The sequence below is a fragment of the Balaenoptera borealis genome, assembly GCF_965194805.1.
Source record: "Balaenoptera borealis genome assembly, chromosome: 8".
In the NCBI taxonomy this organism is placed as follows: domain Eukaryota; kingdom Metazoa; phylum Chordata; class Mammalia; order Artiodactyla; family Balaenopteridae; genus Balaenoptera; species Balaenoptera borealis.
Genome location: NC_138865.1, coordinates 100,254,862 through 100,274,974, shown reverse-complemented (window position 1 = coordinate 100,274,974; position 20,113 = coordinate 100,254,862). Strand labels below are relative to the sequence as shown.

At 38.4% G+C, this 20,113-nt stretch overlaps 1 protein-coding gene and 1 pseudogene across 9 annotated transcripts in view; both read left to right on the top strand.

Annotated features, from left to right (window-relative positions):
* LPAR1 (lysophosphatidic acid receptor 1) overlaps window positions 1-20,113 on the top strand; it is a 160,320-nt gene that overhangs the window by 82,994 nt on the left and 57,213 nt on the right. For all 8 annotated transcript variants that reach the window (XM_082404145.1, XM_082404144.1, XM_082404142.1 and 5 more), the window contains one exon: window positions 17,929-18,676. In XM_082404145.1, the coding sequence (XP_082260271.1) occupies window positions 17,938-18,676 (739 nt within the window). In that variant the 5' untranslated portion in view covers window positions 17,929-17,937. The remainder of the gene's footprint in view (window positions 1-17,928; window positions 18,677-20,113) is intronic.
* Window positions 1,640-15,032, top strand: LOC309634283 (ADP-ribosylation factor-like protein 2-binding protein pseudogene; annotated as a pseudogene). The gene has a single exon. The product of its transcript is annotated as an ADP-ribosylation factor-like protein 2-binding protein pseudogene (transcript).

Genomic DNA, 20,113 nt, shown 5'->3' with positions numbered 1-20,113 from the left:
TGCCCATGATGGTGCTCTTGGCCTATTTTCCTTTTTACACTCCTAGCTTCTCCAGTTATTTTTCTTTGAACTTTAGTTGCAGCTATTCCATGAGTAAATGCTAAGGTGGGAAAATGCCCTGCTGTTTTTACCAGCTGAGGAGATGGTAATCAGAGGGTCCAGGGGATCTTTGTCTTTTGAGAACTGTACCTTGCTGTAATAAGACTGTCATTTAAAAATTCCACCTTCATTTGCTGCGTGATGATACTACCATTTGGTAATCACATAGCATCCCTTAAAGAACTGCCTGTAAGTTAGACTTATTCCATTTCGTAAATGATCATCCTGGGCAGGCTCAGGCTGGGAGAGGAGTGATAGTGGGTTGTTATCTGCTCCTTAACATCCGATAAAATGTTTCTGAAAGGGCCATGAGAGGGATGAATTCCTGAAAGGCAAGGTTAGGTATTAAGCAACTTTCAAAGATTCAGACAACCTTTGGGAGCAAGAGCGCCTGTCCTGTAGGAAGAGGGATAGGGTATGGTTGTTGGTGAACAAGATAGCTGCCCGATTTAAAAGTATTTGCACTGAGATGAACTTCCACCAGCCAGCATAGGGAGGTTTGAAGCCTTAGTTCAAGCCTGGGAGAAAAAGTCATTCATCTGGATTCAGGTTTGGGCCCCAACTCCAAGGGCTTTGCATATTCTAGAACTCTGTTTAGCATTACCTTAACTGTGGTTGATCAAGTTACTAAAGTCACCTGGCAAAAACCTGGCAAAAACAAAGGGCCCAGGAAGAAGCCCAGCCCTATGGCCTGTGCTCTGGGCTTACCTCTGACATGCTGGTTTGTATATGCATGCACAGTGGGAACTCAGGACTCAGAGGTTATGGTCAGGCATAGATGTGACAAGTCCAGATGGAGAGACTCAGCTGCTGGTCAGCTCACTGTCTCATTCAAGACCAGCTTGGAAAAGCAGAGCAACACAGCCTGCAGCTGGGAATTCAACTCCGTATCAGCGGAGAAAGAAAAGGTAGAAAGAACAAGGTGGCGAATGACAGGGAATCTGCGAGATTGTAGTCCTGTTATGCCAAGATGTGTAACTCAAATGATGTAGCCGGAATACACATTTATTCTTATGAGAACTTTTCTGCATGATTTTTTTCTGAAAAATATTTTAAAATTGCATTAAGTATTTAAAATATTAAAAACTGCCTCTTTTCAGTTGCACATCTTATTGCTTTCCTCTAAGCTAGTCACGGAAAAAGCATCGAGAAGCTGTTTGTAAGAATAAGAATACAGTAAGTATGGGCAGTAGAATACAACAAGAACTTAAAGAATAGATATACAAATCTGTTTTTTTAAAAATTGAGAAGCGGGGCGCGGTAACGGACGCCTGGACCCCGCGGCGGCAGCGGCGAGTTTAGTGAGGCCTGGCAGGGCTTAGAGGCCCGGCCGGCGCGTGGCCGCAGCCGCGGAGCCTGAGGCCGGGGCGTCGTGCGCAGGCGCTACCCAGCTGGGCCGTGAGCCGCCGGCGGCCTCGGCGGCGAGGCCTTCCCGATGCCGGTTGGGGCTCTGCGGCGCAGAGCGGAGGATGCGCCCGGGCCGCGGGCGGGGTAGAAGGCCGGCGGCCAGCTCCCCCCGAGCGCGGTGGATGCGGCGGCGGCGGCAATGGATGCCCCAGAGGAAGAGAGCTTCCCGCTGCCCGTCTCTTCGCCTCTGATGCAGAATTTGATGCTGTGGTTGGATATTAAGAGGACATTATCATGGATGGTGAGTTCCAGCTATTACAGAGGAATTGCATGGGCAAGTACTACCAGGAGTTTGAAGACACAGAAGAGAGTAAGCTCACCTACACACCTACTTTTAACGAATATATTTCTTTGGTAGAAAAGTATATAGAAGAACAGCTGTTGGAGCGGATTCCTGGATTTAAGATGGGGGCTTTCACTGCAACTTTACAGCACCATAAAGATGAAGTGGCCGTTGACATTTTCGACGTGCTTCTCACGTTTACGGATTTTCCAGATTTTAAAGAAATGTTTCCGGACTACCGAGCAGAAAGAGAAGGTTGGGGACTGGACTTAAGCAGCGGTTTAGTGGTGATTTCATTGTGCAAATCATCTTCTATGCCACCTTCCCAGAACAATCTGCGGCACTAGGTCCCACTTGCAGGTAATGGGATCTTTCTAGACATCACCAGGCCAATAGACTGGGAGAGGCTTTGGCTAATGATGTCAGAAGAATACGTCTTGGAAAGACTGACTCTGTTCTGCAGCTCTTCACTAGTGTTAAGTACTGATGGATCAGAAGAAAATTACCTGACTTCCTGGACGCGTTCTTGTCTTCGGTAACCCTAGTACTCCTCCCTGAGTAGACACCTCTCGCAGGAGCTTCTGAGTCTGGCTCCTGCATGAAGCCCAAGACCAGCATTCCACCTGGGGGGCACTTCCTCAGCATACATGTTGGTGTGCCCATGTTGGAAGAACCCTATCACCAACTCTCTTGAGCCAGCAGGCATTGCATGTCCCACCAGGCTTTTTGTGCACTCAGCTTTTTATATGGGTCAGAGTTTCAGTCCTGCAGCCTCAGTGGGGTTTTTGACTGGGAGTATTTATCTAGGGGTTAACTCAAGCTAGCTGCCCATCTTAAGATTTCTGAAAATCCTACTGTCACAGCTAGTCTTGGCCGTAGGAATCAACTTAGATTTCCTTTACCTAAAAGGTACATGTGAAAATCAATTCCTAGTCTTACAGGTACAGTCCTTGTATCACTGTCTTCTACTGGTCCTGATGTAGTCCCATTGTTTCTATAACTCTCGTTTACGTGTTTTTTAAAAAATATTTTTATAGATGAATACTCAGGCTAACCTAGTGGATATAATCTTGGAACTTCCATGATTCCCCACTTCAAGATCAAAGTATTATATGCTGTGTGCTTTTTAGCTGTTAGTGCTATGAAAGCAAACATGCTTGCTACGTTGGTGTTCCTATTTTACTGGGCACCAATGAATGTATGCTGGAAGTAGTCTGAAAGGTTTCCTTTCTTAGAGCATGTTAGTGTTTGTGCAGGTTTGCTTAAAACCCTTTCTGTGTAAAACAGCTCCTTAGGTTTTCTATTGGGGTAGGGGCTCTGCACTTACTTCTTACTGTCAAAATAATCCTACCAAGATAGTGTTCCACTGGTCTAGCTCAGTAGGAGGTAGCAAACAGCTTTACTGGTCATCTGTCTGCTTGGATTTAGTACACTGGTTTAGTACAATGTTTGATAGAACATTACTGACAAAACATGGATGTCATATCTCTAGAAAGAAAAACTGTAGTAGCTCAATTCCCAATGTGTACCTTAGTTGTTATTTAGTTTGTTTTTATTTTTATTTTTAAAGTAAAAATAAGAATCCCTGCTGACTTTTCACTTGGCTGTTCTAGTTTTAAAGGATGAGCTATATAGGCTGTGTGTTTTTCTGTACCGATGTGGCGCTTATTAAATACTTTTTACCATGAGTAAACATAAAATAAATAATAAAAAATTGAACACCTAAAACTAATACAATGATCTATGTCGGTTATATCTCAATTTAAAAAACTGTTAAATGAGAAAACTACCCAAAAATCCTGTATACAAATGCCTTAAAAGTATCAAGTATTTAAGAATAACTCTAATAATAAAATTGGTATAAGAACTCTGAGATTATTTATAAAACCTTATTAATAGACATTAAAGAAGACTTAAACAGAGAGATACCATGTCAATGGATTGTAAGATTCATTGATTTCATGTCAGTTCTCTTTAAATGCATCTGTAGGTCCAATGCAGTCACAATAAAAATTCCAAAAAATTGTCTTGAAACCTCACGAGCTGATTCTAACATTCATATCAAAATACAAAAGGTCAAAACTAGCCAATATCATCTTGAAGAAGATGACCTAGGTGGGAAAAAGTGATCTTCCAGATATCAGAATTTATTATAACATTATAATAAATAAGTCAGTGTGGTATTTGTATAGGGATAGATAAACCATTGGAAGAAATAGAGCCTAGACACCAGTCCACACGTATTATTGTAAAAAAAAAATGGATTTGAAACAAGATAATAAAGAAAGATATTCTGTTCTTAGCCTATGGAAATAAAAAGGGCCAAGAGAAAATAATTTTCTTCATTGGATGAATTATTTAATTATCTTGTTTTGATCTGTGAGTTCAAGAAGGGTGCATTTTAGAGGTGGTGTTTGGTTTATGAAGGTTTAAACCCTCTGGGTTACTTGATTTAAAAGTTTCAGGAGAAATGGATGTTACAGAAACTGAATAATAACTCAGTCCTGGTGGTGTTTTTCTCTCTGTGTTACAGATGAGGAGACTAACTCCTAAGAGGAGAGTGTTAAGTAATTTATTGAAGTCATATTAGTAAACAAAACAACTGGAATCTGAACCCAGATCTCACCAATTCTGGGGTCTAAGCTCTAAGCTAATAATAAGCTTAATAATAAGCTAATAAGCTCTCATCTGTAATGTTATCTCCCAGACCCTTTGCTGTCTCCCAGGAAATAGGAATGTTAAGTGAAGCATGATCACGTATTTCAGTTTTTATCCGTTAATCATTCTTTGGGCCTGGTGGAGCCTAGCTATAGCGCTCACTACTTTCCTTCCCCTCTGCTTCCTTCACCTCCCTGCTTTATTGACAACAGAACCCATTTGCTTTGACTCCGACTGAATAAGCTGTTTGTTATTTTAAAAATATGTCGGGATATAGGTATATGTATAGCTGATTCACTTTGTTATACAGCAGAAACTAACACACCATTGTAAAGCAATTATACTCCAATAAAGATGTTAAAAAAAATATGTCAAGCATACAGAAAAGTGTAGAGAGTGTTATAATACGATAGGATGTCTATTACCCAGCTTTTAAAATGTTAACATTTTGATGTAATGGCTTCAGAATCTTTTGGGTGAAGATGGTCAAAAGGTACAGACCTCCAGTTGTAAAATAAAAAAGTCCTGGGAATGGAATGTACAGCATGGTGAGTATAGTTAATAATACTTATATTGCATTATTGAAAGTTGCTGAGAGTAGATCTTAAAAGTTCTTATCACGAGAAAAATTTTGTAACCATGTATGGTGATGCTTGTTAACGAGGCTTATTATGGTGATCATCTCACAATATATACAAATATCGAATCATTATGTTGTACACCTGAAACTAATGCTATATGTCAATTATACCTCAATAAGAAAATATCTTAGGCTTTAATAAATAAAACAAAGAACCATTATAGATAAAGTTGAGCCCCTTGTACTCCTTCCCAATTCTATTAACCTCCGTCTTGACTCAGACCATAAATATTGTTATTTATCATCTCCCCGCATGTGTTTGTGGGTATATACATATGTGAAGAAAATGTTTAAACAATATATAGTGTATTTTTGTAAGTTTTTTACATTTCTAAGAATGGTGCACTGCATGTATACTTTGCAAATTGCTTTAGTCATTAGCATACGTAAAGCTCTACTTTGTTCATTTTGACTGCTTTATAGCATACCCTTTTGGTTATTTTGCAGTTTATCCATTCTCCAGTTGACAGATATTTACATTGCTTCTAATATTTTGATATTATAAAAGAGTGGCAATGAAAATTCTTGTATATGTCTCCTTATGCACATGTGTGAGTTTTTCTGGGGTTAGAGTCTCTCAATCATGTGTATGAACATGTCCAATTTAAGTGGTTTTTGCCAAACTGTTTTGCAAAGCAGTTGTACTGAAATTTTATTCCCACCATAACTGTATGACAGTCTTCGCCAACTCTTGATATTTTCAGACTTGTTAAATTTTGCCCACCTGATGGAATGATTAATTGGGTCTGACGGCAGTTTGTATTTAACTTTCTCTGATTCCCCGGAAGGGTAATTATCTGTTCATGTGACGACTGGCCATTTAGTTTTCCTCTTCTATGAATTGCCTGTCCCCGTCTTTGCCTATTTTGCTATTGGATTGTTTGACTTTTCTGTTTTGATTTGTAAACTAAGCCTTTTTTATGTGCATTGCCAAACTTTTTACTATTCTTCAGCTTTTCTTTTCACTGATTAGGAAGTCTTTTCCTGCACAGAAGTCTTGAATTTTGTCAATGTTTTGGTCTTGTTTAGAAAAATCCCCCTATTCACAAATTATAAATATATTCTTTATTTGCTTTTTACATATGTCTTTATATCACCTGAAATTGATTTCTGGGTATGATATGATATGACATAACAGTCAATTTGTTTTATTTTTTCATATAGATGAACAGTTACACTGTTTTCCCCATTGGTGGGTAAAGCCATGTCTCTTATATCGAGTTACCATGGAAATGTGTGTTTCTGGTTCTTTATTCTATTCCATTGGCTGTTCATGTTTTTCTGTGCCAATATCATGTCTTACTATTATCACTTTAAAATAACATATGCTTTTCCATAGGGCATCTAGTTCTTTGTTTTCCAAGTTATCTTGGATACTCTGGCTCTTCTGTACTTCTGTAGCAGTGTTCAGGGAGCCTGTCAAGCTTCGTGAAAAACCCTTTTGGGATTTTCATTTTATTGCATTGAATTTATATATTAATTTTGGGAAAATTGGCATCTTAACACCTTTTTCTGTCCATGAAATAGTATCTCTTCAGTTATTTAGGTTTCGCTGTAAGCTTTTGAATATTTAGACTTATTCCTAGATACATTAGACCTTTTGTTATTGTAAATGGGTTGTCCTTGAAATAATAATTAAAAATTTTTTTTCTGGTGTTTCTGTAGGAACACAGTTGATTCATGTGGCTTGATAGTTAATCCAGCAAATTTACTAAACTCTGTTAGTACAGTTTGTTTATATATTATCTTGCATTTTATATGTAACTGATTAATCATTTGTGAAAAACAGTAAGTTTTTCTTTTCCAATTCTTTCCTTTTTTTTTTTCCTTATTGTTTTGGCTATAATCACCAATACATGCTAAAAGCAACTGGTGATTGAATCACCTTTGTTTTGTTTCTGCCTTAAAAGGGAATATTTCCATCAAATATGACAATTGCCATACATAAACCTTTTACCAAGTTAAGGAAGTTTCCTTCTAACCCTAGATTGCCAAATTATCATGAAAGGATATTTAAATTTACCAAACGCGTATTTCCATTTCTAGTGAGATGATCATTGGCCTTTCTTCTTTCCTTGAATTTGTTCGTGTGGTGAATTCTATTACCAGATTTTTAAATGTTAAATCATCTTTGCATTCTGGAATAAGCTCTATTTAGTCACACCTCTCTCTCTTTCCCTATATAGATCTAGCTCTAGATATACAGATATAGAAACTATATTTTATTTAGGAACTCTTCATTTATGTTCTTAAATAATACTGGCCAGTAATTTATTTCACTCTTAATCTCCTTTTTGTTCTTGTACCGTGGGTATGCTGGCTTCATACAAATATAACCAAATAAACTGAGAATGGAAAATCAAAACAGTAATATGAGGTAATTTTAGGTAGGTTTCAAAACAAATGGAAGTAAAATGCTGAACCACAGTAACATGGGAACCAGAGGTGTTGGAGTGAAAGCTCATCAAGGGAAGAGGATTACCTTTAGACTTCAAGTCAAGTATGCATGTTAAAATATTAAAAATAAGCATTAAAGAATAGAAATGGAAATGTAACTGGAACCAGTTGAAGTGGAGAAGGGAGAATGCAAAACCTCAGTCGGTTCAGTCTTGTCTTTAGTCTGATATTCTTGGGTTCTATCCTACTGTGTACTGTTCTGCCGATTCTCATACATGGTATCCTTCCTGTGTGTTTTTAGTCTTTGGGATGATGAATTCATCATCAGTGGGGCTGATTCGAGAGAATCCTGTGTGGCTGTATTGAGGTCTGGCCCTCTGGAGAGGTTTGATGCTTGCTAGTGCCAGCACGTGGATGGGAGGGGGGCGGAGATATCACAGGCTAAGGACTGTGGTTTGTGTTAATTTCTCCTCCTGTGGGTTCTCAGATTTGGCAAAGGTCTAACTTCATTCTCAGACTTGGCAGAAGGTCTAATAACTTCAAATCCCATCTTGATTGGGAAGGGAGGGGTCTTGATTTCTGAAGGGAGTCTTTTAATTTATTTATTTCCCAACCTGGAGCCTAAGCTAAGACAAACTTCCTTGTTTTCCCCAGTGCACCTGGGTAGATTGTTTTTTCTGTTCCACTCTTTTACTGATAGGGAGATCTTCAAGACTCCTGGCTTAACTATTGGGTCTCAGTTCTAAGTCACTTCCTCAGTCAAGGCCAATGGCTCATTTTCTTTTTCTCAGTAATATTTAATGCCCTGTCTCCATGATCTTGACAGTCTGCTGCCAGGGCAGCCTATCACCTCAGTTTGCTGTTCCCTTTTAGCTCAGCAGTGCATCTAAAACACTATATTTTTCTCCAGCATGTCTTAGTGTTTTTAGGCTTGTTTGTTTGTTTTCCATTTCTTCCTCTTGGGCCCAGACTCAAAATTCTCTCCGGAAATTCAACTGATATGATGTCACTCACTCAGCCTGTTACAAGGGGCCATAACAGATATGAAGTATTTTTATTGATTTACACTTTGTTTTCCATAGTTTTCTTTTTTACGTGTGTCCATCATATTCACGTACATTGTTATGTGTAAGAAGTAGCATTTTATGTACTTTTTCAGGTAAAGTTTGAAAAATCTAGTAGTTGCACATTCTTCAGCTACTTTGAGGATAACTTTCTAACTTTAGAACATTTTTAGTTTGCATCAGCATTGTTTTGTGTCCTATTTTCTGATTATAGTGGTAGATCATTCCTTTTTTTTCTTTTTATTGTTTCTAATTTGAGACTCTAAAAAGTGTGAGAACTATTTTTCTTGTTAATAGAGACTTAATTGCATTTAATTAAATTATGTGCCCTCTCTTTTCAATCTTTTTTTGGTGGGGGGAAGAGGGAGGAAATGTGTGGAAGGTCTGATTATTTTAGATTTAAGAACTAGAATTGAAGAGCCCTTAGAGATATCTTATTTCACAAATGAGAAATTGACACTTAGAGCAGTTATGAGACTTACCAAAGACCAAATTAGCTGGTGAGTATCAGAATCAGGAAGAAGTCCTCACCCACTCCATTGTTGTACTTTAACAGAAGTGGGAAACCAAATTGGCTTGATTTAGATCTTATTACTGGTCCTTTATTCAGTATAAATTAAAATCTCCCTTTAGGATGTCAGTAGAGTACATATTTACATTCTTATCTAAATGCTTACTAAATCATAAAGGTTTAGTTACCAGTTCGTGAGATTGTGCTAAGTGCTCCCTTCTCCACTTGGCTAATGAAGATGTAGTTGTCTTTCAGGAGATTAAAAGCCACACTGGGGGCTTCCCTGGTGGCGCAGTGGTTGAGAATCTGCCTGCCAATGCAGGGGACACGGGTTCAAGCCCTGGTCTGGGAAGATCCCACATGCCGCGGAGCAACTAGGCCCGTGAGCCACAACTACTGAGCCTGCGCGTCTGGAGCTTGTGCTCCGCAACAAGAGAGGCCGCGATAGTGAGAGGCCCGCGCACCGCGATGAAGAGCGGCCCCCACTTGCCGCAACTAGAGAAAGCCCTCGCACAGAAACCAAGACCCAATACAGCCAATAAATAAATTAAAAAAAAAAAAGACTATATTATTAAAAAAAAAAAAAAAAAAACCACACTGGATGGACCGTGAGTGACCCCACACCAGGCGCCCAGGTGTTTCATGTTGGTACCCCTGGAAGGCATAGCGTAGCGCAGTGCCATGCCCATATCTGGCATTCCAGAACTGTTTGTGAATGTGCCAATGAAGAAATGAAGTGCATAGCGAAGATGAACACCCTCTGTGTCTCTTTAGAGTTCAGGCTTGGCAGAGTTGTTATGACTTCTTTTGAGATGACACGATAGGGTGAGGTAAATTTTTGAGATTTGGAGCATCTGTTCTGTAGAGCAGCCAATGAGGCCTCCTCCCTCCACCCCATCGTCCTGAAATGTAATTGGTGGATGTGCAAAGGGCATGAATGTGGACTTCTCTTTTTAGCTTTGAGGACAATGTATTTTTGGAATCATTCTATTTTGTTTATGTCTTTGTTTCTTGAGCAGGGCGGAATTCCGTAACTTATTACAGAGAAATTTCTAATTATAGTTATTGGCATTTTGGAATTATGGACTTTAAAAAAGTATTTGAGTTTTGTCTGATTATATTCTTGTTTCCCCCTAAATTTCTTGCAACAGATACTTCTTTTCTAAAGAAGAAAAGAAAACCATTTATAGTCTTACCTATATAAATTTCACAGAATTGTCATTCTATACATTGTTTTTTTACTCTATTTTCTCCAGTAATATGAAAAGTAATCATCTTACTTTTAGTATATTAACTACTCAATTTGGTGGCTTTTGAATCGATTATATTTAAACTTATTTTTGAAAATTATTGTTACAATTTAAATAGTATGTTTTGATTCATACCTGAGTAATAAGAGAAAATGAACAGATATTTCCATACTTCTCTTCCCCCATTTTTAAGTTCTTATTGATACAGTTATTCCAGATTATTATTAATTTATTGTCTTTATAATAAGTATACCCTCAAGAGTTATTTTTGATATTTGCTTTGTTTTATAACCATTTGGAGAGCAATTACTTAGACTCAATTTTGTTTTGTGTATTTTTGATGCTTGCTGCCAGTCTTTTTATTCTATTGTGGTTTTTATTTTTACTTTTTTCATGGCTTACTTGCATTTGTATTTTCTTTAGGAAGGAAATGTAGATGATGATCTTTCTGAGCTCCCACATCTCTGGGACTGTTCTTTATTATCCCCTGTGAGAACATCAGTATAGTTGGCTGTGGAATTTATGGATCTTAAACATTTTCTCCATATAATGGAGATTTTTTCCAAATTGAAGTATAATTGAAATAATGGAGATTTTGATTGGTTGTGTTCTATCTTTTGGAATTCTACAGCAGAAGCTTAGCAATACCATATTTTCTCTCTCTCAATATTTGATTTGTTTGCTTTTTGTTTGTTTATTTTTTTATATTTTTAGAGTTTCGAATGTTAACCTTGAGATTCCAAAATCTAACCTAGCTGTATCTGAATTTTAGTTGATTTTAATCAACTCTTTTGTAATTTATGTAAACTTAAACCAGTAATCTGAGGTCTTTCTCTTTAAGCAATAACTTTTCTTATGCTTCAAGCTGTGTTACTTAAGCTTTGTCCTAGTCTTACTTGGAAAGCTAGTTATGTTTGGAATTTTTTTCCTATACGTGCCTTTTTTCCTTTTATTCTTATCTCTGACCATCTTCTCTGAGCACTGAGTAAAATTCCTAAGTTTGTTTTCTATTTGCCATTTCAGTTTTCTGGAATTTTTATACTTCATTTCATTGCCTGAATTATTGTTTTTAATTGAGAAATGGTTTTTCATCTCTTTGGTGGGCACAGTGATGAAGTTCTAATGATGTCCATTGCATACTTAATCCTGGAACCACTGAATAGGCTAATTTACATGGCAAAAGGGGCTTTTCAGGTGTGATGAAGTTCAGGATTTTGTGATGGGGAGATTATCCTAGGTTATCTGGGAAGGTAATCACAAGGGTCCCTAAATGTGGGAGATGGAGGAAGAAGAGTCAGTGTTAGAATGATGTCAGTGTGAGAAAGACTTGGCTGGCCATTGCTGGCTTTGAAGCTGGAATGGGGCCAGGAGACAAAGAATGTGAGCCGTCTCTGCAAGTGGAAAAAGGCAGAAAAATTCTCTTCTAGAGCCTCTGGAAAGGAACACAGTCCTGCCAACACCTTGATTTAGCCCAGTGAGCCCCACTTTGGACTTCTGACCTCCAAGACTATAAGATAATAAATTTGTCTTTTTAAGCTACTAAATTTTGTGGCAATCTGTTACAGTAGCAATGGGAAGCTAATATAGTCTCTACGTAGTTTTTTCTGAAAAAAAATTTTTTTTTTTTGTCTTCATAATGGCTTGCTCTATTTTCAGTGCTTGTACCCTAACAAAGCATTTTGAGAATACAAATCAGAAATATCCTAGTATTTAATCTTTTCCATTCCCCCCCCCTTTTTTCTTTTTTAATAAATCTGCTTCAAAGGGAGGTATTTTCTGTTATTCTTTAGGATGGCCATCTCCTCCTCTGAGATTGCTTTCTCCCCATTGTGTTTGCTAATTTTTTCTGTTTGCCATATCATTATAACCATGACTACCTTAATGTCTTATAGTCCAAGCACAGTTGAATTGCATTCTCTCGGAGCTTGATGTGGGTTTCTGCCTAAATCCATCAGGTCCTGAAAAAGTAAAGAAGCACTTTCACACTACCCTTCTGACTACCATTGAAGATGCTGCCAGGGTGTCCTTCACTTATTCTCCAGATCTGCTGCTTTTTGCAGATAATAGGAGAAAAGTTTTAATTCTTTCAATTCAGTCCTCTTGTACTAAATCTAGCTGAAATTCCTGATTTTTTTCTCAGGTATATTCTACCCCTACTATTTTTAATTCCTGGTATATTTTCTACTGCTTTAATATTTAGCTGGCAATTTGATTAAATACAGAGTTCTTACCCACAATATTCTTAGTATAGAATTTTAAATCTGAAATAGACCTTATGTATAATTTAGTCCAATTTCCTCATTTAACAGATGGTAAAACTGAGGTTCAAAAAATCATGTAAGTTATGTCATTAAATATGATATGGTTTTTATGGTATCACTACTCAATTTTTGAGAGATAAGAGATGGAATAGAACCAGGTCACATGCCATTTGCTGAGTAAACATTGGATACCTTCAGAGAAAATTTGTCAGTTTTATTCATCTTAGCATATTGTGGCTTAAAAAGCCAATTTATACTTTATTTTGTCATTCTTTTTTTTTTAAATTAATTAATTAATTAATTATTTTATTTTATGGCTGTGTTGGGTCTTTGTTTCTGTGTGAGGGCTCTCTCTAGTTGTGGCAAGCGGGGGCCACTCTTCATCGTGGTGCGCGGGCCTCTCACTATCGCGGCCTCTCTTGTTGCGGAGCACAGGCTCCAGACGCGCAGGCTCAGCAATTGTGGCTCATGGGCCCAGCTGCTCCACGGCATGTGGGATCTTCCCAGACCAGGGCTCGAACCTGTGTCCCCTGCACTGGCAGGCAGATTCTCAACCACTGCGCCACCAGGGAAGCCCCATATTTTGTCATTCTTAATTATATGGTTTTTCTATGTGGGAAAAGCAAAGAAGCTTTTCATATCACTGCTTGACTTTGTTGGCAGTTGGCGTTTAGAAGTTGGAATGCTGTGAAATACTACATGCTTCTTGTTTGATTAAGAAATTTCTTTGTCCCGAGAAAGTAAATGGTTACAGGGGCTAAAGGAAAGAACAGAATTTTGCATTTATATAATATTTATGATTTTTTTTAATATCCTTTGCAGAAAGAAAACTTGTGAAGTGTAAACATTTTTTGAATTATCTTTAATTTATTAAAGCAATCAGTATATATTTAGCATCTAATCTAATAGTTGGATGCTATACAACAGTGAACAAGAAAGCTAGAATCTCTGCCGTCATAATGCTTACAGCCTAGTATGGGGAGGTGTCAATAGATAACGAAGTAATTATTATACAGTGTGGTAAGTGTTATAGGAGTAATGCAGGGAACTGTGGTAGGAGGCACCTTGCCCAGACATGGGAAGATCTGGGGAGAATGACTAGAAATAATAATATTTCAACTGGTACATGAAGAATGAGTGTAAGGTGAAAATGGGGGGAAGATTGTTCTAGGCCAGTGGTATTCAAAGTGTGGTCCTTAGCCCAGGAGTATCAGCATCACGTGGGGCCCCACCTCAGATCTACTAAATCAGATAGATGTGGTCATCAAGCTGTGTTTTACAAACCCTCTGGGTGCTGATGCAGAAAACCTCTGTTCTCAGCGATGCTGAGAACCAGAGGTGAGAGAGAGCACAGTACATTAAAGAGAGCTGAAGCAGAGAGTTTAAAGTCATTAATAGCTTGAGTTGAGGCTGGAGAGACCTGATAAGGAGGCCTGATAAGGTGGTTGAAGAGTATGGATTTTTAGCTTAAGTGCACTTGTTAGCCATTGAAGCGTTTTTAGTAGAGGAACAGTTTGGGCAACTTTGTCTTTTAGAAAGATCACTAGAGAAGAGATTGGTGCTAGGTAGAAAGAACACCTAGGAAGCCAGTGTAGTAGTAATGCTGGTGGCCATGAGGATGGAATAGTAAACAGGTTGAACAGATACTTAGGAAGGAGAAGGTACAGGGTATGGTTATTGATTAAATGATGAAGATGAGGGGAAAAGGAATTCCCACGTTTAGCATTCAGGCCACTAGAAAGATAGTGGTTCTCTAGCCTCTGAAATAGTGACTGTGGGAGGAACAAGTTGGGGAAGGTTATAAATTTGAGCTTGGTTTTGAACACAGAGACAGAAGTAATTATGAGGTTGTCAGAGATAACAGTGGGCAATTTGGTATTTGCTTAGAGTTCAGGAAAGAAATAGGGGTCAAATACGTAGATATGGGAGTATTTGAGATATATAATTGAAATCTTGGAGGACATATTAGAAAACTCAATGAAAGTGTGTTGAATGAGAATATAGGGTAGAAACAGTAATGTTGCACAGAGGATGGGGAGCCTCAGAAATGACTGAGAAGCACCAACCAGGGAGAGAGAGAGATCAAGAGCCAGGATAGTATGATGTCATGATAGCTAAAGAAAGAGAATTTTCTAAGAAAGAGGCTCCCAGTCATGTATCTGATGCTTTGAGGGGTTAGTAAGGTGAGGACTGAAAAATTTCCATTGGAACAGCTACCAGATTGGTGTGATTTGGGGAAGTTATGTGAAACTCAAGAATTGACTAGAGTGGATTTGATGGAGGGGAAGGGGGAGAAGCTGTACCATAGGTAATTGAGAAATTTGTGTGTGTCCAGTGAGACACTGGAGAGCAATTGGCTATGAAGGGGAAAAGTCATCAGAGCTGGAAGCCAAACTTGAAGTTATATGGGGATTTCTTTCTTTCTCCCTCCCTCTCTCCCTCTCTCCCTCTCTCCCTCTCTCCCTCTCTCCCTCTCTCCCTCTCTCCCTCTCTCCCTCTCCCCCTCTCCCCCTCTCCCCCTCTCCCCCCTCCCCCTCTCCCCCTCCCTCCCTCCCTCCCTTCTCTCCTTCCTTCCTTCCTGTCTTTGGTAGAGATTAAACTTACTTGAATATGGATAGGAAAGATTCAAGGGAGAGGAGAAGGAGTGAGGAGGGAACTGAAGAAAGGAAGCAACTTATAGAACAAGGTTCTGGAAATAGTAGGAATGGATGGGATTCAGAACACTTGGATGGCAAAGGGTACACCTTTTCCATTGTAACAGAAGGGGAAGAAAAAATAGGTTCTTGAATAGGTAATTTTAAAGGTAAAAGAGTTCCAATCTGATGATTTCTAAGTTTCCTCTTTTGGCAACTGCTGCTGGAGAGAGGGAAGGTGAGACTCAAGAGAGAATAATAAGTTTAGTTACTGTGAAGAAGATACAGAATAATAATTAGGGAGAAAATCAGATTTCTTGTGGCATTAAATTCTCAGTTGAGGCTAGACATCATGAATTTATAGCAGAATCAATCTGCCAGATATGTTGATTTTTCTCTAACATTTCTCAGAAGCCTTGGTGTAGATGTAGAAGTGGGAACCAATTACATCCATCCAAGACTGTTGTTATTCTAAGAAATTGTTACAGAAGTGCAGTGGAGCAAGTAGATTAAAAGATAAAGGTCTCTACTTCCTTATCTGAAACTATAAAATTTAAGAAGGTCTGAAAACTGATGACTTTTTCTTAGTGGCAGAAGTTGCTCTGAATGAATACATATGAGGCTACTTATAACCTTTATTTATCAAACTTAGTGTATATATTCATATGTTTTACTTTAGAGATTAACATGTATCATTATGGAGTGCTGTCTCAAATTTTGATGGGGCTGTTACATCAAACATAGATTATGTCCTCTATAACTGTTCTTAAAACCGGCAAATTTTTGAATTCTGAAGGACACCTGACCTCAAAGTCTTCAAGAAGAGACTGTGTTCTTGCATTAGCAAAAAAAAAAAAAAAAAAAGAGGTTGAAACGATATACTATGGAACCTAAGCCAGATAGGGAAAAGGGGGAAGATAGGGAAGTAATCCATTGGGAAAAAGTAGCATGCTTAAGGAAATAGATGGCTTCAAAGAACTGATGTAGGGGGATCAATTGAGAAATTTGGAAGAATGGGGAGGGAGTACTTAGAATGTATAAATTTGGAAGAATGGGAAGAGTAATTAGAATAGAAAGAGTATTAGAATGTATCAATCGATTATTTCCAAAGGGAGACAGTTCTGAGTGGTTACAGAGTCCAGGGTGTGACCTTGGAAGTGGGCAGCTGAGTTGTAATGGAATAGAAAGTCATGAAAGATGAGGTTAAGAAACTGAGAGGCTAGAAAATTAGATGAGATACCAAGAGTAATGGCAAGATTTGGAGTGGAATGGAACATGACAAGTTCTCAGATCGCCATTGAGTGGGGTTCTGTGGAAGGTACATTAGATACCAAGATGTGTAAGACAGGGTCTTCACTCTTCCCCTGGACTATCATCTTTTTAAGAAACAAGGTGGTAAATAATTATACAACGTGGTAAGAGTGATTATTATAGAAGCATGATCTAAAAGCTATTTAGTCTAAATGAGGAAAGAGACCCTAGATGTCTGGACAGATCAGGAGACTAACCATTCAAGAAGAGTTTCACACACTGTTTTGGAACTTTCTGTGTTTGGTAAACATTAAGGCACAACTCACAGATATTCGGTAGAATATTCGATCAAAAATAGTGGTTAAAACTGTCATATTTGCTAGGTAATTTACTAAATGCAGTGTAGGATATGAAGAAAAAGCTTGGATGTGAGCTATCTTCAAGAATTATTCTCTAATTTTAGGAGTCACAGACAAACTTAAGGCTTTAGGAAAGGTGATTTATTCTATTTGATGTGTAATTTTCTAGTTTCTCCGTGTCACTTTTTACTTTCTAATTTTGTTTTAATAGTTTTATCGACGCCTATATCATTTTACTAGAAACTTCCTCAATCCTTTTGAATTCAAGTGAGAGTATAAGTAGTTAAAAAGCAAATATATTCTGATTGATGATGTTAAAAATAAGAAAACACGTAATGAAACATTATCGCTCAACATTTAGAAGGTGTACTTTTAGAGCAGTGTCAAAGTATGAACTGCTCCCTGAAGGTTACATTAGTTACATATTTCTTATGTCCTCCAAGAAGAAAAAGTTCTCAAACGTCACAGATTGTTTGATGAATGCTATTCTGGGGTAAGGAGTTGTGGGGGAAGACAGTGCTGACCACAGGAATGTTGAACAGCAAATGCTGGCTTTGGGCAAAGTAGCTTTGATGCATAGTGACCTCTTTGAAATGTTGGGACTGATGGTCCTTGTGGGGACTTGCGTTATAAAATGTCTGACACAGATTGAACATACTATGTGAGAACAGAAATGCAGAATAATAGGGCAATAATACCCTATCTATAAACCAACTGTGTTTACAGATTCCCTAAATAACAGGCCAAAGTAGATTTCACTATGGTAAATATTCCAGTTGCAATGCTCTGCAAAATTCTCATCTGTCTCATGTATTTTAGGCATGATTTCTGGGTCATGTGGCTTTTCTAGTAGACTTCAATGATGTGCAGCCACCAAGAACAGACCTTGTCATTTATTTAACTCCAACTGTCTTTAATCTCAAGAACAGTAAAACAGTAAGAAACCTTAGGGTTTCAACATAATCATAGAACATTACACAGGATCAGATTTTCAAATTCTTTGCTTTTGCTATTTTTTGGCCACATTTACCGTAGAAGACTTGCGTTATCTACACATCTTTAAATTTGGGTCCGTGGTTTTTCTCTTTTTTCATCTTTCTTCCTTTCTCTTCTAGTTCACAGCCATGAATGAACCACAGTGCTTCTACAATGAGTCCATCGCCTTCTTTTATAACCGGAGTGGAAAGTACCTTGCCACAGAATGGAACACAGTTAGCAAGCTGGTGATGGGACTTGGAATCACCGTCTGTATCTTCATCATGTTGGCCAACCTGCTGGTCATGGTGGCGATCTATGTCAACCGCCGCTTCCATTTTCCTATTTATTACTTAATGGCGAATCTGGCTGCTGCGGACTTCTTTGCTGGGTTGGCCTACTTCTACCTAATGTTCAACACAGGACCGAATACTCGGAGACTGACTGTTAGCACATGGCTCCTGCGTCAGGGCCTCATTGACACCAGCCTGACAGCCTCTGTGGCCAACTTACTGGCCATTGCAATCGAGAGGCATATTACGGTTTTCCGCATGCAGCTCCACACGCGGATGAGCAACCGGCGGGTGGTGGTGGTGATTGTGGTCATCTGGACCATGGCCATTGTTATGGGGGCCATACCCAGTGTGGGCTGGAACTGCATCTGTGATATTGAAAACTGTTCCAACATGGCACCCCTCTACAGTGACTCTTACTTGGTCTTCTGGGCCATTTTCAACTTGGTGACCTTTGTTGTCATGGTGGTTCTCTATGCTCATATCTTTGGCTATGTTCGCCAGAGGACTATGAGGATGTCTCGGCATAGTTCTGGGCCGCGGCGCAATCGGGATACCATGATGAGTCTTCTGAAGACTGTGGTCATCGTGCTTGGTGAGTTTTGTCTTGACTGTAACTTACTTTACAGATTCTCAATGTCTTAATACAAACCAGAGTAGTTTATGATAGTGGTAAACAACATTGTGAACATCACCGGGTATATATGCAGGAATTACAAGGGGACAAGGCACCTTTATAGCAAATGTTTATGATGAAGTCAGCATCCCAGTCTTTCTATAATTACAGAACTGGTTTTAGGGAAATAATATCTCAGTGATGTGTTATAAATGGTGGTGATGTGGAAAATATCATTGACGAGTTTGGCTATCAAGTATTGAAAAATATCAGCTTTTGAAAGGTTTTATTACAGCCCAAATTGTGGAACTTTTGCCTATAGTCTCTTTATTACAGATTCTCAGAAAGTGTTTTTAATGTCCTATGAATATGCTTTCACACATAGTTATTTTTATGAGTCTGTTTCCAAATAAGGAGTCTTTCACATTCTGTCATTGTTACTGCATACATGTAGGTAAGTATATCAAGGTTTTATATAGATTTATTGTGCAAAATGGGTTGGAATTAATACCATCTGTGACAGTCATCTTTATGAAAACTTACTTTTTTTCCATTAATTTTCTGTTTTTAGTGGTGGAAGTTAATTCATATTTCAAGGTGAAAAGCAGGATTTTATTCTTTTATGTAATGTATACTTGAATAACTTTTGCCTTTAAATAACTATTGTTTTTCCTGGGTGAAAAATTCATGGTAATGATCAGAAGGAATATATTTATTCATTTATGTATTCAGAAAATAGTTAAAGAGAACCTCATGAGTTCCAGGCCCTGTGCTGACTCCCGGAAATGTGTCCATGAAGACGGTATACACAGAACATTTCTTTTGGAGCTTAGAAGGCCTATTTTTAAAGTTCACCCAGTGAGCATTTTAAATAATTACTCTATTGAATTACATTTTCTCCATGGGCTATATTTGGGTTAATGTCTGATCACATTTAAAATATATCTTTTAAAAAATCTTTAGTAGTTCCTCTTTCTCCATGGAAATTCAGTGGAAAGTTCCTCTAATGCTCTCTGTTCCAGTTTGTAAAGCAGGGTTGAGTGGATGGAACCTGGGATGGTGTGGCTCCTCTGAAACTCTGGGAGCTACTTTAATCTTAGCCCCAGGAAAGAGAGCCCTAATTATGGCTCTAAGAATAAAGACCAGGCCTTGGGATTGCCGACACAACTAAAGCCCTGTCTGTAACTAACTGGCACGTGTAGGTAGTATCCCCACTGAGGCCCCCACCACCTCAGATGTGAAATTGTCTTATTCCATCCAACAGAGTTCAGTAGAAGTATAAAAATGATTTCCCTCTATGTTTAATTATCAACAAAAGCCTTGAGCATACCTGTGCCACAAGTATACATTCTCCATGATAGGGATGAAGCACATCTTTGTTTACCATGGATGCTATTTTTTGTATTAAATTAAGTA